We start from the raw sequence: 25457 nt of genomic DNA on the forward strand, positions 1-25457 counted from the left end.
GACGCTTGATATTGATTAAGGGAACAATGAAGGAAGGATCACATAATATTACGAAAATTGCCTTTTTATTGATAATCTCAAGGTAAGATGTCGACATGGTAAATACTAAAATTCTAAAAATGCAACAGCTCTTTATCAACGTACCATTTCCTTAACGTCACAAAGACAAGTATATTGTGGACATATCGTTTACTAATTCTAAGATTAGATTAACTAAACATGTTCTTAATTATCGAAATTAAATCTAATGTAATTTACGGAAGTATTGAATAACAAAAGTATTTACGGATCAATAAGTATATTCAGATCATCACATAGACTTATATGCTTTATACTAAAATAATCATAGAGCATTGTAGTATAGTTATGAAATTCAAAAAAGGTGTAAAGGTTGCAGGTTAAAAGTTGATGTAAGGCGCGCTGGTCATAATGAATAGCACATGTCCAAATTTTAAAAAGAAAAAATATTAGGAAAATGTGTATTGATGATTTAATATGATTTAGATATATTCTTCTTAAACGGTGTTTAATCCTATATAGTCCGATGAATGCTGGTATTTATATGTATACAAAGAATTATCTTGATAGACGAGCTAGTAAAACATTCGGGTTAAAAGGTCAAACTGGTATAAACCCTCGACTTTCTTTATTGACATTATAGGACTGCTGCCAGTGTGTGATCGAAGGTGGACGAGTCTAGAGGTATTCTTTTTATTAACAGTATTCACCAGAACTTCGTCGTAATGGGATCAGTCTCAGTGAAACTCAACTGGACGACTCGGTACTTAGGATCAGTTATTTTTCTATGTATTTTATTATTCGATGCGTTACATTTATCAATATGTTGTAAGGATATAACTCGATATTGGCGACCGATGCCCATTGACGATAGGACAGAGTTAGCAAACATTGTCGCATCCGGTGTTGTAGTTCGAACATTCTATAATCAAGAAGACAATCCGGAAAAAGTTTACGCAGCCGAAGTTTACTTTGATGAAATTTATAAAGGAATTAATCTAGTAAAGAATATTACGACGATAAATGGTGTACCGCCTACTTATCGAGTTGAGGATTTTGGTCAAAAACGTTACTGTAAATCGCCCGTGGTACCCGGGGAGCATTATATTTTCTTTCTGAAGGTAGTCGCTAATACTGGGGGAGGGAAAGGTAAAGGGGAAAGCGTTCTCCACGCCCTGTATGACGATCCTACTGGAGCAGTTGCAGATTTTGATTATGCAACAGAAGCTATAGTACTAAGAACCATAGGTAAGTTGCAAATTTATTTTTAACCTTTGTTTCTTGTACAAAATATTTTTATAAAAAAAAGTGTTACCAGCCAGGTTTTTATTGAGAAGTAGTAATAATGTCATTCTTACTGTTTCGTATATACTTATATAGTAGACTTCTATATGGTCTTTTATGTTTTAGACCTTCAGAAATACGAGAGATGCCTTTCAGGTTTGCCATAAGATATAATTTAATTAAATAATCAGGATAATTTAGTGCAGTGGTCCATCCGTGGGCATGCTTATATCGATGCGAGCTCTCAGTTATATCATATACAGACCATAATGTCAATTCAGCGAATTCGTTGATTCTATAATTATGTTGCAAACTTTTATTTAGACAGTGAGACCAAATGAATGAGTGCAGACAGATGAATTTACTGACATATAGTATTCTAATTTAAACTGAAGAATTATGGAATTTATAATTTAGAATTCTCAAATAGAAATATAGAAGAACGAAGGCATTAATTAATTAATTTTACACTTAATTTCTGGTTGGTAGACTATGAGTCATACTCATCATCTCAACTTAACGACAGGCCAACGCTAAAAACCTCTAAAAAGTTTTAGGAGCTTTTTAATGTGCAGTCATCTGCTTTCCATTGTTCGGTTCCTCGTACAGGATCGCTGCATCCTATCACTCTATAGTATTGTACATTACCGTCTATAACATGTCAACGTGAAGTTGATTTTTCAATTTAGGATGGAATTTATATAAACACGTTCGTTTTAAATGTGTCAACAAAGATGCTTTCTAAGCACGTAGGGTTAACTGAATGTGTTAATAACTACTAATAGTTTTTAATGGAAAATAAATTATGAAACGATGTTGACATGTGAAACACATGGAGTCGTGTCTTCGCCAAAAACAAAACCACAGACATTTGAAATACAATTAAATGTTCTGAATTGAAGAATATACAGAGACCTAACAGGTATTTTTATCAACAATAACAATATTTAATGTCACCCCGTATGTTAAGACCCAAATGCATGGTCACTCACAGGGGTCGAGTGGTAATACGTACTCGACGTCTACCAATCTCAATCATTGCTGCTTTAGATCTTTCAAAGACAAAATAATTCCACACACCAGACTTGTTATAACTGGAGGTATTTGTATGGCTTGTCACGTAGTATGTATATCAGGACAGAGAATGAATCGCGCAGCCCGCGGCTAGTTCTGCCAATGCGCTTAAATCAAATATTAAATGAAGAATAAGAACTACAAAATACTGACATTGAAATTATGGGATATCGGTCGCAAAAAGGTTATAATATGTTTTTAGGCCTACAAAAAATTCTGAGGAGGACAAATAATTGATTTGAATCCCATTTGCGACTTTAAACTTAGCGTAGGACGGTATCTTTTGCCAATGTTATGATCGGTACCAGTGGAAAATTCACACACTACTTTGAAGTAGCGATATACTAATTTAGTGTTTTGAATTCTAAAATTACTATTAACACGTTTGTGCTGATCCTTTGTATTGGAATCCTTTCATTCAATGTGTGTACCGATTGATTGAAACATTGGGAACTTCGAAATATGAAATAAGCCGAAATTAGTCATGTCAAACTTGCAGTTAGTAGTGTCTTTAAAGGTTTGGTTAAGCATGTAAAATAAATTAACACATTTTCATTTTGTTTGTGAAAAGTTAACACGTCTCTTAACACTTACAAAAATTACAAATAGTCATCTATTATTTTCTCATGGTATAAACCAAGAAATCTATAATTTATTAAGACTGTTTTATGAGAGCTTGCCCTTGAGCAATAATTGTTATAATCGAAGACGTGTTCTTTTGGAAGTTTTATATTTAATATAATTATTAAACAAAGTGTACTAGTTAAATCCGAACCTTTTGAGAGTTCGAGTGTCCGATTGAGCAGCTATAAACATTAATGGAATATTCTGACTTGCTTGATCGTAAATTCAACTGAGTTGTGATGTTTTTAATTCATTAAGAAACTATATGTACATGTTAATTGAAACCAACTTTCACATTTATTTTTTGTTTATGGATGTTGAAATAACGAAAAATTCACCCGTTTTCAAACAACCACATACCGAAATAACTTTCTTATTAACAGCAACACTACATTAGTTTATTTACTTTAAGATTGCATTACATTCCCTACAACACGATGTACTGTATTTTTTTTAAGAAAATGGTTCTCGGTATTTGAAAACAATAGTTTATGTTTAAATAGTATTTTGAAGAAAGTTCCGTAATACAGGGTCATATATTCGTCACATGTTACAAGTGATTATAAGGAATTATTTGTTAAAGGTAGGCCTAGGGTAAAAAATGTCACATGTCACACTGAATGTTACATAATAATAGCTTTCTAGTTGTAATAGATTTCATATCCCTACACTTCCCATAAAATGTCATTCGTGCCCGCATTCGTGCTGTCATCTTTCTGGCGGACATAAGGTCAAAGGTCGTAATTCCGATTACAAACTTGACTGCATGTTTATTGAATAACTGTCGTTAATAACTGTCAGTTGTTATATACACAATCATCCCTGTATCTATTAAAAGTTTGACTTATCTTTTACCCTCTAGAATTATCAGTGTTTGGAGTAAATATTGGTTACCTTAAAATCGATCGAGTCAATATTAAACAGGCTATGGGATATGGAGTTATCTCATTATTAAACTAAGTCCAATACGGTAACTTTGAAAACTGTATTATCTGCATTAAATAACTGTGTATATATGCATATTATAGTTTAAATACTATATTGCTGAAAGATTTTGCTAATGGGGACGGAAGAAAGATTCAGGGTAAAGTTTTGTCTACACTATCAAACTAGTTTGACAAACAGTGTGACGTACCCAAATAATGGTAGTAATACGCTTAAATATGGTAGTGTTGTTTGGTTCAGATCTACGACCACCCGAATCACTTTATTTAACTATTTCAAATAAACTACGCTGTTAATTAATTTAATTACATTGAGAAGGTACTATAAGTTCTCTTCTTATCACACACACTTCAACGTGGCATTTCAAAGAAAGAAATCGTGTTGTCTCAGTCACTGGTTTATCGTTATTTTACAACAAGAAAGTTATTTAGAAGCTAATATAATTATCTCGGAATTTCCAATCTGTTTTGGATGTAGCCGACATCTATAACGAATCAGTGGCATTGAAATAGGTATATTAAAACAATTAATTAGGCCTAGTTATTAAATGCCTTGTGGGTTTAACCGTGCAGGTAACGTCTATAAAGCTCTGTCTACACCATCAAACTAGTTTGACAAAAAAAGGTGATGTACCCAAAAATGGTTAATTATAAATTAAATGGTTAAATTCAACCAAAAATCCATTGGCTTTAAATTACAGTTTTTTAAGGTAACGAATTTTTTGTGTGGATAACTACCGTATTATGTGACATTAAAATGGCAATAATTATTTTTTCAGGGGGACAATAAATCTTTAACAAAGGCTATACATCTTTATATAAAAAAAACACTATTTAGCTTACTAATATGACCAACGTTATTACTCTAGCTAACGCATAATTAAGATGTTGACACTCTACCTCTATTCAACGTTATTACTCTAACTAACGCCTAATTATGACTTTGACACTCTACCTCTATTCAATAAACTTGTGGTAAGTTTATGTACATAATTACACATTTACTGTAAGACAAACTACTTCAAACGTAATGTGTGCACATCAACAATATACTACAAGTATAGGCACCTTTGACAAATATTGGGTGCGAAATGACTACATCATGATCAAACCCCGTAGCAGGCATTATTGTGTTAGGTTGTGGGTGGGGAGGGCGGGGGGGGGGGTGTTCTTTCTCCACAAAATTAAAAATAATAATTAATGGTAAAATATATATAGGCCTAACGTTTTTTTTAAAGTTTTAATGAATAATAATAATCACGTTCGCCTATTTGTAGGTACATTTTTTAATGTTTATACAGTATATGTTTGTATGTACGCCATTTGGAAAATGAATTTCTAACATATTTTATGATGGACCAATAAATATTATCTTATCTTAGATAGACAATGACGGGAATTATGATGGAATGAAGATGGCCATAAATTATAAATGAGAACGATTATGATTATGATTATTACTTTGAAAGATGATGAAGAGAAATAAGCAAAGATATGTGTAGGTATTCCATGCCTAAATCAAAAACTTTAGAATCATCTAGGCCTAGTAGAGAAGAGTTAATCTAACCTGTGTCTTCTAATTATAGTGAGTAATACTCACAATTCATATTAACAATTTGTAATCATTTGTCTTTACACTTTACAAATCATTTAATAAGTGATAATAGACAGGTGTTGTTCTAGGACACCATGTGCTTTGTTGTAAATCAAACGAAAAAAAAATATGCTTACGTCACAGTCATAACTAACTTTACAATGCGTATACCTATTTAGGCCTATACTATTTTTTGTGGATAAGTTAAGTTTGCCTCTATATTATTAAGACTAGTAGGCCTACATGAGTAATACTAATAGAAATTCAATAACTTTGTTATGAAGGTGTATACCCATATGAGTTTACCAGGAAAGAGTAGAGTATTTCTGGATGTAAATTTATTGAAGTTTGAGCCCGTCCGTTGTTAATTCTTGATATAATATTGATAACGAAAATAATGTTTAAATTATACGACATTAAGTGTTATCGGTGAAGCTAAGTTCATGGTCACATTTTACACTCGTATCATGATAACATTGAACATTGGTTAACATTTTGATAGTATCACAAGTGGACTTCTAATTCCTTTAAATCGATAAATACTGGGGACCATAATCGTTAAATATATAGGTCTACTAGGTTTTAAGCATGGTCCTACATGTTTCATTATAAATACAGTATTGTGAACACCATTCACGGAGGAACTTATTATTATTATGTTACACTCTTCCCTGATGTTTTGACCAATGCCTTAACGTCCTATCCAAATGACGGGTGGAGATTGCATTTCTAATGTGCCTATTTCGTCCTTGCCGTTCTAAATTTATTTAGATATGTCGAATTTTTGCCTATATTTTAAAATTTTAAAATTTAAATTTAGGACAATTCAGTTTATTTTTATTTTTTTAATAAACCAGACAAAAACTACATATCCAGAGATTCAACTTGTCTGCTAGGCCTATTTGGGCCATTAAATGCATAGCCTGAAACCCAGGCCGTAGGGCATGCAGGTATGGTTTATACATTTCAAGGGTCGATAAAAACATTCGTCTGTAAATCTGTCAAATGTGTTGGTATTAATTGTGACAGTTGGATTGTGCCTTGACAAGATTACATCATGTAAACGGGGGCTTATGGCCAATAAATAATAACAGGGAGCTGTAAATCAAATGATAGCAACATTACAACCCTACCACATCATAAAGCATTAGTGAAATGTAGCCTATACGAATTGTATTATTATGAATTCAAAATCTAAACAGTTAAATCTAGGACACTCAGTCTGGATTACCGAACAAGAATTACTCATGATGAAGATTAATCGTCCTCATTATACTCGAATCGATCTCATAGGCATGGGTGTACTATACCGGGTACAGTCAATAATATGACGAATCTCTACAGTATAATCATACTTTAACTGGATCAAAGTATTAACGTATAATATCTGATGATTAGATACAATTTCTACTGCTGTATATGATGACATACAAAACAAACGGTCTCCGCTCTCTTTTCTATCAATATTATTCTTTATTAGGAAATCTATAAATCCTGTTTTTAAAAAAAGATCTTATCGTTAAAAAAAATTCAAACAAGGAAAACATAAAGGTGAGAACTTATAGGTTATTTTTGTTATCAACTCCCTGAGAAAAGAATGGATTGTATTGAGATCTTAGATGATTCAGAAAATTAAATAACAAATTGATATATTAGGCTATAACAATCTACGATCCTATAATACGCATTGGTTATCGGCCCAAATATGTACCGGTAGGTATGGGTATAAGAACAGGCCTCTTTCAGATATTTCTTTATATATAGGCCTACCGGTAGGCCTATAGCTTTTCAGTCTTATAGGCCTAGGTGTTTATTTTAACTGATGGTACTGAAATCGGTAATGAAAAAACACTTTACCGTTGGTAAGTTTATCTATTTGAAATGATAACTGTATGTAACGTTCGAAAGAAATGGCGTGAGTCGTATTCTATAATATGGTTGTGTCGTAGGCCTAATTGATAATTTACAACTCGTGCAATGAGGTTAAACTCGTATGAAAGCCATTAACCTCACAGATAGGTCGTGCTAACTTTGTAGTCTTTTGGGTACTGATTAGACCTATACAATGTGTTAATTTTCAGAAAACAACATTAAATTTTAATAAAGGTCTAATTAAAATATTGTGGTTACACGGAGTCTAAAGAGAATCCGTTCGTTTGAAATTAAATTAAGGCTTATCATTTAGAATAATAATTAATTTCCAACGAATTTATTAGCAATTATATTATAATATTTTAGGCCTCGGTATAGTATTAGTACTACTAGTATAGTAAAGAAAAGTTACTAAATAGACCTATCGTCATTATTTACAAATTATTGCTTGATATATTTCATCAAATAGGTTGTGAAAATAGACTCAATCATGAGATAGCATGCTGTCGTTAAAATGTGGTTAAGTTGAGTGCCTATAAAAATAAAGTGCGAGACCAAAGCATTTACCTAATTATGAGGTCAATGAACTCGTTTATTTACTCGATGTCTCATTAGGTAGAAAAAAAATAACAATGTCTTATTTGGTGATGTCACCGGGTTTATTTAGTACAGTACCGTACAGCCTTGTGTTTGGTTCTCACTATAGACGTAACGCAAGGACGTAACGCAACGTGAGGTTTTCGACCAATCACAGGTGATGGATTATTCGATCTGTTGCTTGTCATTGGTCAACTCGCTTGCGTTGCGTCTACGTTCTTGCGTTGCGTCTCTAGTAAGAACCAATCTTAACTTAGTATTGCGTGCATAAACATGGCCTGCTTTTAGGTAGTTATATATTATTATCTAAGTTATTTATAAACAAACAAACAAACAATTAATAACAATAGTGTTTGAACTCACCCACTAAATTTTCAAAATCCTAGCTCATGATGCTACTTTTTATTAATACTTTCTTTTCAAAATTTTTTTTATATTTATTAAATTACGCCATTTTCCGATTACTTTAAGAATATGCTCATGTGCTAAAGTATGTGCTACATAACAATAAACATTATTATCAATGTATATTATTGGTACCGTAAATTATAAGTACTTTACTCTAATAAACATTAAGATTAAAGATTCTGAATTTGTATATTGGAACCAAGAATTATATAATTCCATAAAACAGACAACCAATGGAAAAAATAATTCAAAAGACCTCTGATACAAAGCGCCACCGTTTTACAATCAAAACGTGTTCATTCATAAAGTAAATACAATACCATGTAAATATTTTCACCTCAACAAAACCTTGATGAATGACAAGCAGTTTAGCAAGAACCGTCATTGTTATCACGCCTCTGGGACTTACGGTTTTAAGATTTATTTATTTTTTAAACGTAATAATACAAAATGGAACCATTATTTCGGATTCGAGTTACATATTGTTGAAGTATTCCCAATGCGTGTGCACAATTAATGATTATGAAATATACTTGACGTAAAGCTCTGTCTGCACTATCAAACTTTATGTGACAAAACAAATGTGATGTGCCCATATGGATATGATGTCATATCACTACTATATTTGGTCATATCACTACTATATTTGGGCATATCACTACCATATTTGGTACATACATCACACTTTTGTCAAACTATAGTTTGATAATGTAGACAGAGCTTTAAGTTCCTTTTTAAATAGTGGGTTCGTCATAAAATCGAAAGCAGCCTATGAATAAAATGTATAACTGTAAGTACTGTGGGGATTACGGTACTGTGTACTTTTAACTCATCAGCATTAATATTAGTTCTCTTGGCATGTAGCAGGTAGGGTATCTAAGTAAAGCATTACCTAGGCCTAATAATCCCAGATTTTTGAAATAATGCAATCGATGGATTAAGGCAAAGCAAAGCACCTCATAACAGATGTTTGTTACTTTGAAATTCATCATTTCATAATCTTTATACCGGTTGTTGGTGTTAGTTATAAACTTGTTAGATTACATGTTAAATTACTTTTTAAATCGAGGATTGGATTGAATTACGAATGGTATGTAGAGTTAACCTGGTGACAGAAGTGTTCATTCTAAGTTCAAACTTATTTCAAGATATAAAAATCATTTCTATAACAGTGACATCGGCCTATGTGTGTTAAGGTTGTGCCTGTTACCATTGCTTGTCATGAAACAGCCAATCGAATGAAATAACACAAAATATTTAAAAATAAAAATGCTCTAATGGTTAATGGTTTTAAATTGCATGAAACGTAGCCACAATCTAAGCATCCAATGCTACTCGTTGCCTATACCTGTTGGTTGTTATGATTATGTTTTTTTTCCGCTCTATCACACTGATTTCTTTCGAAGTTATATTTACATAGAAGATGCCGTATTGCATGATTCTGATTACCAGAAGCAGTCGATAGGCCTATATCTCGTTATCCTATTTATGATGTAAATTATTATTGCCCTGACAGTTAGCTAATAAACTGTTTGTTTATCTCAAGCCTGTGACGTATCAATCGTCATACGCGATTTACGAAGTTTACAATTTATAAATTGCTTTATGGTACTAAATAATGTTTATAGCAGTCTCCTATCTAGATTTGATACACGCTCAGCAGCTATTAGGTAAAGAAACGTCCGGCCCATTAACCGAATACATTAACTCAAAAGCCTTCCTCATCCCTATACTCTAAAAATGTACACACAATTTATTCAATTCTGAATGTACCATTATGGTATAGTATCCTCCCACTTCAAATGAAATCTGGAGATTAATTACATAATGAATTTCTGAAGTGGGATGAATCTGACTCCTCTCAACAAATGGAATTTCATTATTATTTAAATATTGATACATAGGGGCCTACTTATAAACACTATTTAATACTTTTTCATTCAGATTACAATAAAGCGTTGAACCTGGACTTGTCCTTTAATTGTATTGATGATGTACGGTACAGTACAATCATTTTTGCCTCCATTGTCACTACCCTGAGTAGGCCTAGGTCCATGGGTAACTCCATTGTCACTACCCTGAGTAGGCCTAGGTCCATGGGTAACTCCATTGTCACTACCCTGAGTAGGCCTAGGTCCATGGGTAACTCCATTGTCACTACCCTGAGTAGGCCTAGGTCCATGGGTAACTCCATTTCTACCTCTACCTCTACCTCTATTCCAGTTAAAACTATACTGGATTTGGTGCAGATGAAAACAGCACTTCCCCATAACTGTAAAATCGACAAGGACAGAATTTGATTCCAGTTATTCACCATATAAAATCCAGAGAAACACCCTGAAAAGAGTAACATATAAAGGAAACGACAATCTTGAATTGTAGTGGCCCATCGGATGTTGAATTGTTTTCTTTTCAAAGTACAATGGGAAACGTTTATTTTCAATTAAAACCTGCCCAAGTAGACTTTATAATTTAATGAATTGTAATAATATTATTTCAGATCTGGTACAAAAACATCATTGTTCTGTCATAAAGTGAAACGATTGTTATCAGACGAAATAGATCCTCGCTTAATCATGATGCCTAAATAATCTGTGCATGTCGTTTATCTTTTAATCGGTTTCAATTTTTTTTTTTTATTGTTTTTACGGTATCATTTCCAGTGGATCTAGGCCCTCCATATCTAATGAATGTGAAGCAATTAAACATAGAGGTCACATAATTGACCTTGGATATGATATTTCCGGTTACTTACTATTGAAACAAGTTAGCTAACTAACTTATTTCTCTATGGTTGCACAACATTTGACGATCATCACAATCGTTATCCAAATTGTAGATACAGCTGTTTAAGTGGTATTATTAATATAGGGATGATTATTTACTCTGTGGTTAAATTAAATTGGGGTTACTCAAATTTATTAACTATCCAAACACTCTATCTCAATGTATGCCGTTGGCATTTTCTTCATAAATGAAGTTTTCTGTTTTCCTTTTTTTTATAATCTTTCAACTTTTTCTACTAACTGTACTCTACAGTACTGCTGTAATGAATATTTATTAGTTAAATGAGGAGAATATTTTCTTTTACGAGATTGAATAAAATTAAAGAGGCGGAGCTTCGCAATAAATAGGACAGTCACAGGTCAATCACTGTTCTATTTTAATGTAAACTTCCTAAAACATTCATTTCCCCCATCTTATCTTGAATCTACGTTTCACAAAATTTCAATTTCTTACAAAAACTGCCGTGTAATAGAACCATTAAATAGAATAGGCAATTGAATAATAACTTTTACCGATACAATAGAACTAATACTGAAAGACTGTGATACAAAATTAACCAATTAAATGGCAACTAATGGATAGGCCTACACTCAGGTGCAGTTAATCTAGACTAATTCATGCATGGTTTACCCAATGAAACTATTTCATGAATTACTATAGGCTTACTTTATTTAGGGCACTGCATTATTGACGATAGGTAAAAAAATACCATCGTTGATAGTTATTTTACACGAATCTGATAGCCAGACAACAGTAAACACCAACCGAGAAGAACGCAAATTCGGCAACTAGTACCGTAATTAACGTTAGCCATATTTGAAAATAAACGACTAAAGTTGGTTTAAAAATGATCTTTAATATTAGCACAATGATTGTAAAACCATAATCGCTTAAACTCTATTTGTATAATATTGATCGGAAAGTACTCAGATATACACGGTAGCTTTGGCGGCGAGTGGATTGCGTGAACCATGCGTGAACTTCGTGGGCGTAAAGGACATGTTCAGTGTGGTAAATTTACATCTTAGTTTGTTTATAGATAATGATTTGTAGAAAAAGACAAAGGGGGAAGAAGAGAAGAAGATTTGCAGAATGTAATTTGGTATCAGTAGTTTGCCCCCACCGGGTGAAACAAACAATTAATGCTAATACTGTATAAACATGCTATAGTTGCGTGGTACACCATATAATATTTATGGCGTTTTGGTTTTTGGGTGCTCCAAGTAGACTTTTAAAGAGAACATTTTTATCGACACCAATAACAATCAGTGCTAATTGTCCTATATGAAATGATAAGACGTCACCGTTAGATTATTCGACAAACCATGGAGAAATAAGTATTTCTCCATAGATAAACAGACCACCAAAATGTATATAGTTGTATTCACATGGTAATAATATATACTGTAAAGTAATCAAATGGTAATCAATCGAAGGTTGAACTCTCTACCACCCTAGTCTAGTTTTAATCCATCGAAATACTACAAGACAAGAGGATGCGGCCAAACAAAAACATATTATTCAGATATTTTGCCCTCTCTGACGTAATTTGTACCTGGCATTTTCGCCAAATCTGTGATAAATGTTCCAATATAAATCAATCATAAATTTGTGAGATTACTGGTGGATGGACTCCTTCTGAGATTAGTCGGTTGACCGGAAATCGCGTTTCCATAAGGCACGCGCCGTCAACGTATGTCCAGACTGTCGTACATTAAAATGTGCTCATCTTCCTGGCGGTCGGATGACCATGGCTTCTATTTTCACCTGTTGTTTTCTTTCTAAATCATGAAAATTCTAATGAGTATTTTACAGCAGTTTTTTGCACAACCTATTATTCTTAATATCGTCCCAACGGGAAACGTATGCCAAACGTATACAATACTAATAACTAGGCCTACTGTATTGTCATTATTACTTTACCATGTTGTCGCCTCAACACACCCCACCGCTGAGAACCCATCCCTATGAATCTCACCACACCGAGGTAAAGGCCAATCATGGAGAAATAATTTAGAAAATAAACATTAGGCCTACCACTTGACACATTTCCCACGCTTAATATTGCCGCAAATGTGTATGTGGAGACTTTTATTCTGCTTTTTAGCTAATTTCATTATTAAAAAAGATTAAATAGGTTTAATAATACCGTAATACTTTATTAATATTAATAGTAATAATTTTATAATAATTAAGTTATATTATTACTACAAATATCTTTTGTAGGCAAAGTGTTAAATCATAGGGAAAGGAACGAAAACGGTTATCCTATCCACCGTTTCTTAAATTCTCAATCCACACCTTGCCCCCATAATTCATATTCAGAATTTAATACAAGTTTATGATCGGGACAGATATTTGAGATCGGTTTACTTGATGTTCAATTTCATACACAATTAACTCTAACACATGTATCGCATTTGGGTGTGACGGCAATGCCTCGTTGTATTCATCTGTTCCTTAAGGACAACATTTTTGTCTATAGCTACCGTATTTGTATTGGAAACTCTAGTTATGTGTCCAAATCCTGGTAAGGTCGCAACATGTTGTTAATGCTGTTAATTTTCGATTTATATTGGTGCAAGATAATTACTTGTTGTCGTATATTACATTAGCCAAATAGCTCGTCTTAAAAATTAAAAGATGTTAAAATATAGGTCTACATGAATTCGTTAAGTCTGTTTTTCCTATAATTAAAATAGGAATTATTCGCAAAAATTTAACACGCCAGCCTATGCTCATGCGCATATTATTTAGCTATGTCTGCAATCACACTTTGTGACAAACAAATGTGATGTGCCCATATATGGACATGATGATGTCATACCACTACCATATTTAAGCATACCACTACCATATTTGGGCACATCACACTTTTTTTTATCAAAATACATTGATAGTGTAGACAGCGCTTTAGATTAATACTTGTAGGTTAAACAATTATGAAAAATTATCAATGTTTCTACTATCAAAAATTAATATAGGCCTACCTAGTTATAGGCCTACCTAGTTATAGGCCTACCTAGTTATAGGCCTACCTAGTTATAGGCCTACCTAGTTTCAAGTGTCATAGAAATTGTATATAAAACATGAAATCAAACATTTGGCTCACCTGATCAAACATCTAATATCTAAACAAGTATTTACATTCATGATATATAGAGATTGTCTAACGATCACGTGATGGGATTATATGTAGGCTTTATATCTTTTTTTTTAATTGACTATAATTCTTTAAGAACACCATTATTAAGGGGACACACATATTAGTGGTAAAGTTTCCTTTGAAACGAACAAGAAGAAATACAAAGTGTTAACACTTTGTGAAATTCTAAAATGAAAGAAGCAGACATAGGTCTGTGCCTACCAGACATACAACCCTTTATTTTCTTTAACAGAAATTGCGAACATGTCTTAATGTCATGTGCAGCGCAATTATTTTAGTTAAGTACGTAAACATAACAAAAAGTGTTTACATTCAGATTTAGAATTATTCATTGCAGAGATAGGCTAGCATGATTCTATATTGTCACGAGAATCTTTAGTTGTTGGGTTAAGAGCCGATGCAGATGATGCTTTTTGACCTGGCACATTTAATTGTATTTGACAAAAAAATGTTTAATCGGGGATCCCTGGTTCAATATTGTTGCCGTGTCCCTTCTTATTAGGGTGTCTTACGAACATTGGAAGTGAATAGGAGATTCATAGGGGTTACCATGTACCTCGAAATAAATGCAAGCGCGATTGGGTTAGCCTTATGTCGTCAGTAGTACCAGAAAGACATCAGTTGAGGCGCACTGTGAGTTCGCGAGCGCATGCATAATTTGAACTGACCAGGGAGTTGTTATTTGGTCTATGATTCAATAACATGGTACCTAAAAAAGGGGTCGTGGCGGGGGGGGGGGTCTACAGAGGTCAAAGTAGATCGTATCCGTTATTGCTACATACTAACCAAAATATTGTTTAAGTCTCAAACAATAATTCGGAAAGTCTATATAAAGATAGACAACAATATCGACAACATTTGACCCCAGTGTTTCCTTCCTCATTATAGTGTTGTTTAGTCGTTCACATTTTATAGCCAATTAATGTCATATAGCTATTGTTGGAAATAACAAAGTAATGATCATGAAGTTAATAAGATCAACCTTCGTTCAAGGATCTGGTATTTTTTATTTACTAACACACCACAAAATGCAATATAATGTATGTATACCATAAACAGAAGAGATAATGTTTATATTAATGGGCATGACGTATGACAAATTAAACAAGAAATATTTCGTACAAAAAACGCAGCTCATCTAACGACAACTACCGTCTACATGCATCTCAATATTTATCAGCAAATGTTTTAATAAACTCTCTTTTCCCAGACGTGCTTTGGGGTGTGCGCATGCCCAGTTCGAGATTCCAAATACCCATTTTTTTTATCCGTAGTAAACTGTGTAAGCTACCGCTCCGTTCTCTTGAATATAGCTGCCTAAAGGAGCGGCACGAAAAACACTAGGCCAATACACAATTACGCTGGACGGCATACATGTCTATACTCCTCAGCACTATACATATTTGGTTTCTTTTAAATATTGATCAAATTTGCTTTATATTGATTGATTGATTTTATTTTCAGGATGGCGAAATTGGATAGCATGGACACCTTGCTCACGTGATTGTGGGGGCGGTGTTCGACGTCGAAGACGAATCTGCGTTCGTGATTTCGCAGATGCTTGCGAAGGAAAAGCTCTGGAGATACAACACTGCAATAAATTCAAATGTGAAGGTATTACAATAAAAAAATAATCATTTTGTACCGACCGTATACGACGACTTAAAAAAAATGAATGGAAACTTGAATTTTTTTTTTAAATGTATGGGAAGCGTACTCGTATTGTGCTGTATTGGATTGACCATATAAATGTTAAAGATGTCAAAAACATGAAAAATAAAGATTACTAAAATCAGAATTTGAATATGCCATTTTGCAGTTTTAATAATGTTATTCACTTCTGTAGAAAAAATTTAATTTAAGTATGTTTTGCTTTAAATTACATTTTTGCAGGTAAATAATGGTTTTTTTCGATCAATTTTTTGGTCAAAGTGAACAACTCTTAACATTAAAATGTCTTATTTAAGTATTTTTAGGGGACAATATATCTTAAGCATAAGTCTGGAATAACTGATAAGGTAGTTATTACTAAAAGGTACATTCGGATGTGTTTTTGAAATAAATAGATGTTATTGAACCAAAAAGTGGGGTGTAACATTCTACCAGGAAGCTTCGTAAGACCTGTGCCCTTACAACATAGGCCTACATTAAGTTCAAACAAGTAGGAGTAGTATTGTCATTAAAACATTCTGAAAATACTAACCCTACTAGAATGTATACCGATAGAGTAACTTCATTAATATGGATGTTGACAACGGGGGGGGGGGGGGGCTAGGCTCGATGAACTACGAAAACATTTATAATTTAACATGAGCAAAAACGAACATTACGCCGGCCCGAGGGCTTCACGGCTCATCGACATGTCTCGTCTACATAACTTGACCCCCGACCATTAATGTTTATGATACGTATCTGAAATGTAAGCAATGATATTTTAAAGAAGCTTTAAGGAAAGTGGTGTAACATAACATACTTGTCTATCAAATCCGGGAGTCCTATTCCTTTAAAAAAGATGTTCTTATGGCTAAAAACATTGCAATACGCCTCATTGATTTGTAAACAGAATGATAAAACTGTGTTAAATTTATTCATGGAACAAATGATAAAGTATGGTATTGTTTAAATAATGCCTTGTTATTTTAACCTAGGGAATCAAGACCTAATAAAGTTGCTATCACTGTCATCATTACCGAGTGGGGTCCAACTCAACCCTCCCCGGCAGCAAATAGGATATTATCGCATCGACCGCAGCGCCATACTTCGGATGAAGACATCCGACCTTTTTGGCAGTACGTTTCCAACAAGTTTCTCAATCATCATGACCATCAAGCCACGTCTGTCAGACGACCAACGTCATCTGTATGTCCTGCAGATGGTTGATTCTAGTGGATTCCTTCAGCTGGGCATCAGGATCAGTGATAATCCTTCACTTGTGTACAGTCAGAAGGATGGTTTGGTTCGCAAAGAAATCTCACTCTCGTTCCCAATCAACATGCTGGATCGAAAGTGGCATAAGCTGGCCTTCAGTATCAAAGGCTCTGAAGTGACGTTGTACGGTGACTGCGCTTATGTTTACAATGGCGAGATGGAGGTGGACAATCTTGCCATTGACCCAGAAGGTACAACGTCACTTGGCTCGGCAACGTCGTTAAATAGAGATATGTATTACGAGGTTAGTATAGCTTAAATAATATGCGATTAAGGCGCTCCATACTATTGAAACAGTACAATACAAATAGGCCTGTACTATTTTCATATGAGAAAAAGTGGAACATTTCGTGTGTGTAAATATGTTTGTTTAAACTTATTTTGATGCCCTCCATCACGCTCCTTTCCGGTGCTGTTAATATAATAAATGTATTTTTATATTATAGGGAGATATTATACAACTGATAATAGATGATGATCCAAATGCTGCGGCTCTGCATTGCCCAAGAGACAACAGATCGGTAAGAAAATAGTCATCATAGAACATAATAATACCGTAAATAGTAACCCACACTCTAATAGTAACCCACACTCTAATAGTAACCCACCTTATAAGTCAATCTATAATAATAATAATAACCCACTATTCTAGGGGTTACTATTAGAGTCACAAAAACTTATGATGCAGCCGTATTTTGAAAATAAGGAGATAAAGTTAAGTGGGGGAGGATTGAGTGTTTTGAGTTTATAAAATAAAGTTAGAGTTCAACCAAATTTGTTTATTCGTAATGTTTTATTATTTTGCTATGAGTTGCTGACGGAAAAGTTGGGGTGGGTTTGTAATCCACTACTCTAATAGTAACCCACCCTAAAAAACAATAAAAGAATAATAACCCAGGGATACAATTAGAAGATTTACGGTATATTGTTTGTAACACCATTATATGAAATATATTTTCCTGTTTCGTCCATACACGCATTTAATTGTACTGTACTGTGCCATACCGTTTAAATAATAGTAAAAACATTTTCTTTTAGGTTCATTATCCTCAGATTCCACCAATGTTTGATAACATGATTTACCCACAAGTGAGTGACGTTGCTCGTGAAGAACCAACAACCAAGGTCACAAAAGAACCACCATTGGGTCTACCTTCAACAACAGAAGAGCCACAAGAAACCACCGCAAAAGAAAGCAATCCAATGAATTTCGTAAAGAAACCAGATATAAAGCCTACACGTAACACGATAACGTACACCAAATCACAAAAAATTACTTCAAGATCAGTCGAAAACGTTGAAGTCATTGACGAATACATTCCAACACAACAAGAAGTGTCAAAGCCGAAAGATGAGTCAGAATCGGAGATGGAAGAAGAGGACAGCGTCAGTAACTTTTCTTTTGATAACATATTTGAAGACAATCAGGACAATCTTGGCAATCTTTTCTCCAGTGAAACAACTGAGTCTCGCAGCCCGACAGTAAACTTTGTGGGCCTTGGCGGTAGACGTGGTGATGTTCAAGACATTGGTTCGGGTGATGATCTAGGTCCGTTCATTATATTTTTATCACAACTATAGTACAATAGTGGTCTATCCCGTAACAACTTATATTGTCCTGACAAAATGGTAATACAATACGGCAAAAGTGTTTACTTATTAGTCGGCAGATTTATAGTAATAACAGTCTACAATTATAATTTGATTGCGTTTAAAACACACTCGGTTATAAAAGCATTATACACTCACTATAAACAACTGTTTTATCAGTATCAGTACTGAAAGTACATTACGTTAATCATATTTGTAAATTTTTCCCAGAAACTTTACAGTGGATGGAGTGGGGGGTTTGCACCCAGACATGTGGGTCTGGGGTCAAGCTGAGATTAGCGCGTTGTCCGCCCAACTCGAAACACGAACGTTGCGCTCACGGGCAAACTATGGCCCGAGAGATAAAGAGATGTGTGCTACCAGCGTGTAATGGTATGTACGTATAGGCATGAAACCTAGAGCATGTACGTAGACGCATGTACCCAAACGCATGTACGTAGACGTTATGTACCCAGACGCATGTACCGAGATGCTTCTAACTAACAATAGTACTGACAATGTAGCATTTATTTAGAGTGATGCATAGTATCTGAGAGAGTATTTAAAATCGAATTATTGTCTCAGATATTAGGCCTATGGATAGTCAGCAAAATGCATGTGCTTCTTCTAACCCGCATGCGTAGAGTGGCATTACTTTTTAGCAACCGAAACACCCTCATCTGCATGTTTTCAATCGATTCTATGTAATCCATTGAATTATACAGTATGATGAAAATCATAGGCAAATTATGTAATTCGTTGCCTACTACATGTGGCGCCTGTATTAGGTTACGATAACATTATGACCTACGATAAAGGCGTCACATGTGATACGTGTGTTGCACTGTATCACAGAATTTGTCTTCGATACTGTGCAAATTATAGCTACAGTGCCGCGAATCGGCTAGCATAATTTACTAATATTCTTGTCTTTCTCTAAAAATCACATTTATGTGGGGAATAAATACTTTAGTATCTCATTTGAAATAGTGCTGTATTTTTAATATGCCACGCCAATGCATGCTTTAGATATTTCATATATATTGATTGATTGAATTTATTTGGTTCATACATAAAATACATTATAAAATAGACGAAAAACAGTACATCAAATTCAAAAGACAACACCAGAAAAGTACTAAAAAACAGAAGGTGTCAAACAATGGAAACAGAACAAAATGAACCAAGGATAATTAGATAAAGTTTCACATTTTCAGTGTAACTTATTTCCATCTAAGTCCTTATGTACATTTAACTGAGACAAATTGACATCTTTAAAAAGTTATTTAAACAAAAAAGTAAACGCAATTTCATAAGAGAGAAACAAAAAATATACATTTCAATATATAATTAAGGTTTGTCAATTACAGAGGTTTTCATCTGGTCACCGTGGACTTACTGCAGTAAAACCTGTGGCGATGGTGTGAGACAACGTGTTGGATTTTGCTATCCTAGTTCCAGCGATAAGATCTGTCTGGATAACGGTCCCGGTACTGTTATAGATCGACGCAATTGTAACGAAAAGGCATGTGAAGGCAAGTCGTTAATAACATGTTATTATTAGTACAAATAAAGTAGGTGGTAGTAATTTATTCATTATTAATTCATTCATTTTCGTTCAAATTTCAGAACCGTGTCATCCAGGATGCAAAAACGGCGGCCGTTGCAATTACTACACCGGAACGTGTTTATGTAATGTGGGCTTTTACGGTAAACACTGCGAACACAGTAAGTTTATTGATACTTCCTTATTTAGTATCATTTGTTATTCGTCACTGATATTGGCATTGATATGAAATGTATACATTAAAACATGAATAAAACTACTACAGTAATGAATTGGTCGTATACGAATTAGTGCACGATTTTGTGTGACGATATAGAGGGCGCTCTAACTTTTCAAAAAACTAGGGAAAAAAATTCTTTATATATATGGCTCTGTCAAAACTAGGATTCTTCAACAAACGACTTAAAATTAATATCAAAGCCTCTGAAAACATAGAGACTTATAAAATACAATTGGTTATTCGTAGTATAACACAATGTTGTTTTTGTTTACATTTATGTCAGATTTATGTGACGAGCCTTGTAAGTTTGGCGGGAGGTGCGTTGCAAAGAATTATTGTTCGTGTCCGTATGGATTTCTTCCACCATTCTGCAGACGTAAGTAACGACATAGAGCTACAGTCAACATTAACAAGTACTAAAATGGATTTTTGTTTTGTTTTAAAGCGTTCGAATTACCATGGAGAAATAAGTGAACTTATTTCTCCATGGTAATTCGAACTTATTTCTCTATGGAATTACAACATCAATTGAACTTAGGGGGTTGGAATAAGATATCCACGTATTTATCTAATAATCTATCTATGGTATTGCCAGGGTAGGGAAGACTGATTCACTAGTATATTACGAGGAGTAGGGGAGATCGCAGGATAAATTGAATTATCCCCGAGCCACCAATATTTCCTAATATCCTTCTACTATTTACATGGGTCGATCCCAAGCTCAGGATAGTTTTGTTTATCACTAAATCAATTCTTTCGTTTAGCAATTTGTGATCCTCCGTGTTACAATGAGGGAGTATGTGTTTACAAAGATCAATGTTCGTGCAAACAGGGATGGAAAGGCCCAAACTGTCTAGCACGTGAGTGTTTTAATTCATTTCATATCATAAGCAATATAAACGGTGTTTTTGGCTGATGAAGATGGAATTGTGGGTATAATAAGTAATCCTAAATATAATATGAGCCTACATTGGATTCTGAAACGTATTGTATAATTTTAAGATTACAAATGTTACGCTTTTCCTAATCACTTTTTAAAGGAATATGTTTATATATTTCGTGTTTATGTAATAATGTGGAAACTAACATTTTCAATACAATAATTACGTAAGGCTGAACAGGTCGAGCTAAACCTTATAAATGATTTCTCGTCACCGACCTAAGCTTAAGAATCCTAACAACAATGTTTATTTGAGACGATTAGATTGCCTTGCTTTTTTCATGAGTTTAAAGTAATCAATTGATGTTATGATTGTATTCCCCCAGCTATCTGTAAGGATTTCTGTTTGAATGGCGGTCGATGCGTGGGTCCAGATCGGTGCGTTTGTAGGTCTGGCTACACAGGGGACAACTGTGCAACTCGTGGGTTTAATTTAACTTTCTTTTGTGTACTATCGTTATAATGTGATTTTGATATCATTAAACTACTTTACAAAAAGTATTTCGATAAAAGTTTAAAGAGAACAACTTACTGGCAACATTGCAATACATTTATAACAAAATAATTTAACACAAACCGATAATACATTCCATACCGGTATTAATAAATAGTACCAAAAAAATGGAAGTAACATTTTTTACAATAATCCCAATCGGAACCTGTGTCATCATCGATACAAATCAAATTTCACTCCACTTAAGATGGTTCAACAGCTATATTTATGATTTTTATATTGTACTTGTATGTGTAAAGGAACTAGCATCAGCTTATGCTGCTTGGGGTCACCCTTACTTGGTTTAATCAGGGAGTTGTAAAATAATTTATTTTACAACTCCCTGGTTTAATCAAAGAAAAACTAACTTATTTTTACTATCCACTACACAGCTATCTGTAGGCCGGTTTGCGAAAATGGTGGTGAATGCATTTCTCCTTATTTCTGCAAATGTCAGTCGGGGACTAAAGGTCAACGGTGTAGTGTTAGTAAGTATAGTAATCTTGATCTGTTCCCACCTACCTTATGCCTGTCCTCTGTATTACAGGCTGTTGATATCGATTTGTATCCGAAATAAGTGTTTGATCAATAGCTTTTCCATTGCTTTTGTAGAGTACTGTGAACGGTTCTGTAGAAATGGTGGCAAATGCATAGGTGCAAACAAATGTGATTGTCCAAGAGGATACGGCGGACAGTTCTGTCAAACACGTAAATAGTGCGGGTTTTGTTCTAGTTTCTGTAACGATACTTATTTGAAATACTAACGCACCTTCAAAACAGTGATTTAACGAACAAAATAAAACATAACCAGCGTAAAACATTCCTGGTCACTGAATAACGCTTTATGGCGCTGTAGCAGAAAAACATTCCCCGTCACACGCTGCACAAGCGACCACCTTTATGCAAATTCGCTTAACGACACGTCACAATTACTCGAATTTCTCATTTTATATCGATTTAATAAGTCGCTAACATTTACAATTTGCTATGCATATTTGCTAGTGTTCGAAAAATCTTGAAGGAGTAAATGTGTTTATTGTATGATTTCTTTTTTTCTACAGAAATATCTAAACCACCCAATCGTGCATTACCAATTAGGCACCAGACGAGGGTAAATACAGGGTTAGCTGGTAGAAATCAGTATTACCCATCGAGAGGTGGTAGACCTGGACATTGTCGCTATGAAAGCTACACAATGTCATTTAAGAGAGGGTATGCACATAAAGTACAGAAGACTTATGAAGAAGACTGCGGACCATGGACGAATAAAAAATGTACACGCACAAAGTAAGTGAAATTCGTCAACACGTAACGCGTATTTTATTCTGTACAGCGAATTTTGCATACAGTGCTAAATTTGGAACATTATGTCAATAATTGTATCGAGCATGTAATTCATTTTCTTTTACAGGTAACTAAATAATAATTTTAATTTTTGTATTTTTCAGATATGTGTACGAATATGTCTACAAGCAATTTTACCGAACAGCCTACCGATGTATTCAGCCTTCCTGAAATCTTTAATATACGTCCGATATCTGAAGACCGTCGCGTTTTAGGTACCACGAAAAGTACTTACCATAACGCACCAGTAACGCTCTTTGGAGTAACACTCTTTGTTCTGTGTTAACGCAATCTTATAATTTGTAACCAGAATGCTTTAATTCCACTGAATTGGAACTACGTATAAATATGTCTTTTTGGATTTTTATATTGTGTTATCAAATGCTTTATGTAGGCCTATCCTTTTGAGTGTTCGATCTATTTATGTAATGTCCACTACACGATATATGGATACACTTATTGTGCTAGTGAAATTACATGACCGCAATATAATTGTTTGGTTTTCGTTAACGTATTCAATAATTGAGCTAATTAGGCTTAATATAAATACGTACTACTGCACGCGTAACGCTATCAAATAAGCTTGCCAATTAGGGCACCTTCAATTTAAAATATTGTCAGATCGGATACATGAACGTACAAACTAAATTTTCAAAATACAGCTAAACTTCATAGTCAAGATCCTAGTAATTAAAGCCTGTTTTCTATTAGGCGAATTTATTTGTGCTAATAGAAAATGTTGGGTAATGTGCATGCGTACTTGATGACGTAACCGATAAGATTCGTGTGAATATTCGATCGCCTAGTGTGAAAACAGGCTTAAATCATGAACGTGTATTAAAAGTTAGTCATTTTTGTATGTCCTTAAAGAATACGTGCCTTAAAGTTTCATTTAGCCCAATTTGCCATGTAATGTATTATATATAGCTGTTAATTATTTATTTCTTAAAAAAATACATATTGCTGAAATCGTATATAAAAATAAGTTAAATATTCTAAATGTGTATATAATAATAATAATAAAATAGTAGTTTTGTAGTTGAGCCGCTTATTTTTCATAATCAACAAAAGTAACGAATTGATGGGGGCTAAATTACTGTACAAAACGTGCCTATAAGTTTGACTTCAATAAAGGTCTTAAATATAATATTCAATGCGAGTTATTTTATCAATACTGTTAATTTGGGTAATCAATACATCATTTGGTTCCCAACGCAACGTAGGCAAGTGAGTTGACCAATCACAGACGACGGGTGAGTCATTGCGTCCCGAGTGTACCAAGGCTCTGTCTACACTGTTATCAAACTTTATGTGACAAACAAATGTGATGTGACAACAAATGTACACGATGATATCATATCACTATCATATTTAAGCATATCACACTTTTTTTTGTCAAACTAGTTTGATAGTGTAGGCAGAGTTTACGGTTTTGTGCACTTATTTCCTCACCAATTACGTCGCGTTGCGTCCAAATAAAAACCAAGCTTTACTTGAAGAAGCGAAATGCTTTTAATTCTTGTTCGACACACCAAAAACAACATTTGTCGGATAAAACAAATTAAAATATTAAACACGTTTTATGAACATAATATAAATTTAATTCCAGTGAATAATTCTAATTAAAAAAAACCGAAATTATTTCAATCGGCAATTATTATATATCAACACAGAACAAACGAATGATGTCTAGTTTGGGGAAGGGGAGTAAGGAGAAAACAATTATACTTGTAATACCGGTATTAATATTGGGTACACTTATGTATTTAAGCTTGGTTACCATTTAGACGTGACGTAAGAGCGTAAGCGCAACACAAGTGATTTGACCAATCACAAGCGACAGTTCGATTGATTGATTAATTGCTTGTGATTGGTCAAATGATTTACATTGCGTACGCGGGAACCAAGCTTTAGAAAACGATACGGTCAAAACAATACATCGACTACCGTTTTCTAGTGACTTCACACTACTTAACATTGTAGGTTTATTTCAAAGAAAGGCACTGT

General features: G+C 34.0%; 1 protein-coding gene across 1 annotated transcript; it reads left to right on the forward strand.

Moving 5' to 3' along the window:
* Positions 1–672: 672 nt before the first annotated feature.
* LOC140040323 (uncharacterized) lies at positions 673–25061 on the forward strand. The gene is made up of 15 exons (XM_072086182.1): positions 673–1266; positions 15833–15982; positions 17017–17540; positions 17743–17817; positions 18335–18845; positions 19118–19279; positions 20257–20421; positions 20516–20614; positions 20957–21049; positions 21438–21533; positions 21940–22035; positions 22499–22594; positions 22719–22814; positions 23168–23393; positions 23555–25061. The coding sequence occupies exons 1-15, from the start codon at positions 744–746 to the stop codon at positions 23619–23621; spliced, it is 2979 nt and encodes a 992-aa protein (XP_071942283.1). The 5' UTR covers positions 673–743; the 3' UTR covers positions 23622–25061.
* The last annotated feature ends 396 nt before the right edge of the window (positions 25062–25457 follow it).

The sequence above is a fragment of the Antedon mediterranea genome, chromosome 2, assembly GCF_964355755.1.
Source record: "Antedon mediterranea chromosome 2, ecAntMedi1.1, whole genome shotgun sequence".
NCBI lineage: Eukaryota > Metazoa > Echinodermata > Crinoidea > Comatulida > Antedonidae > Antedon > Antedon mediterranea.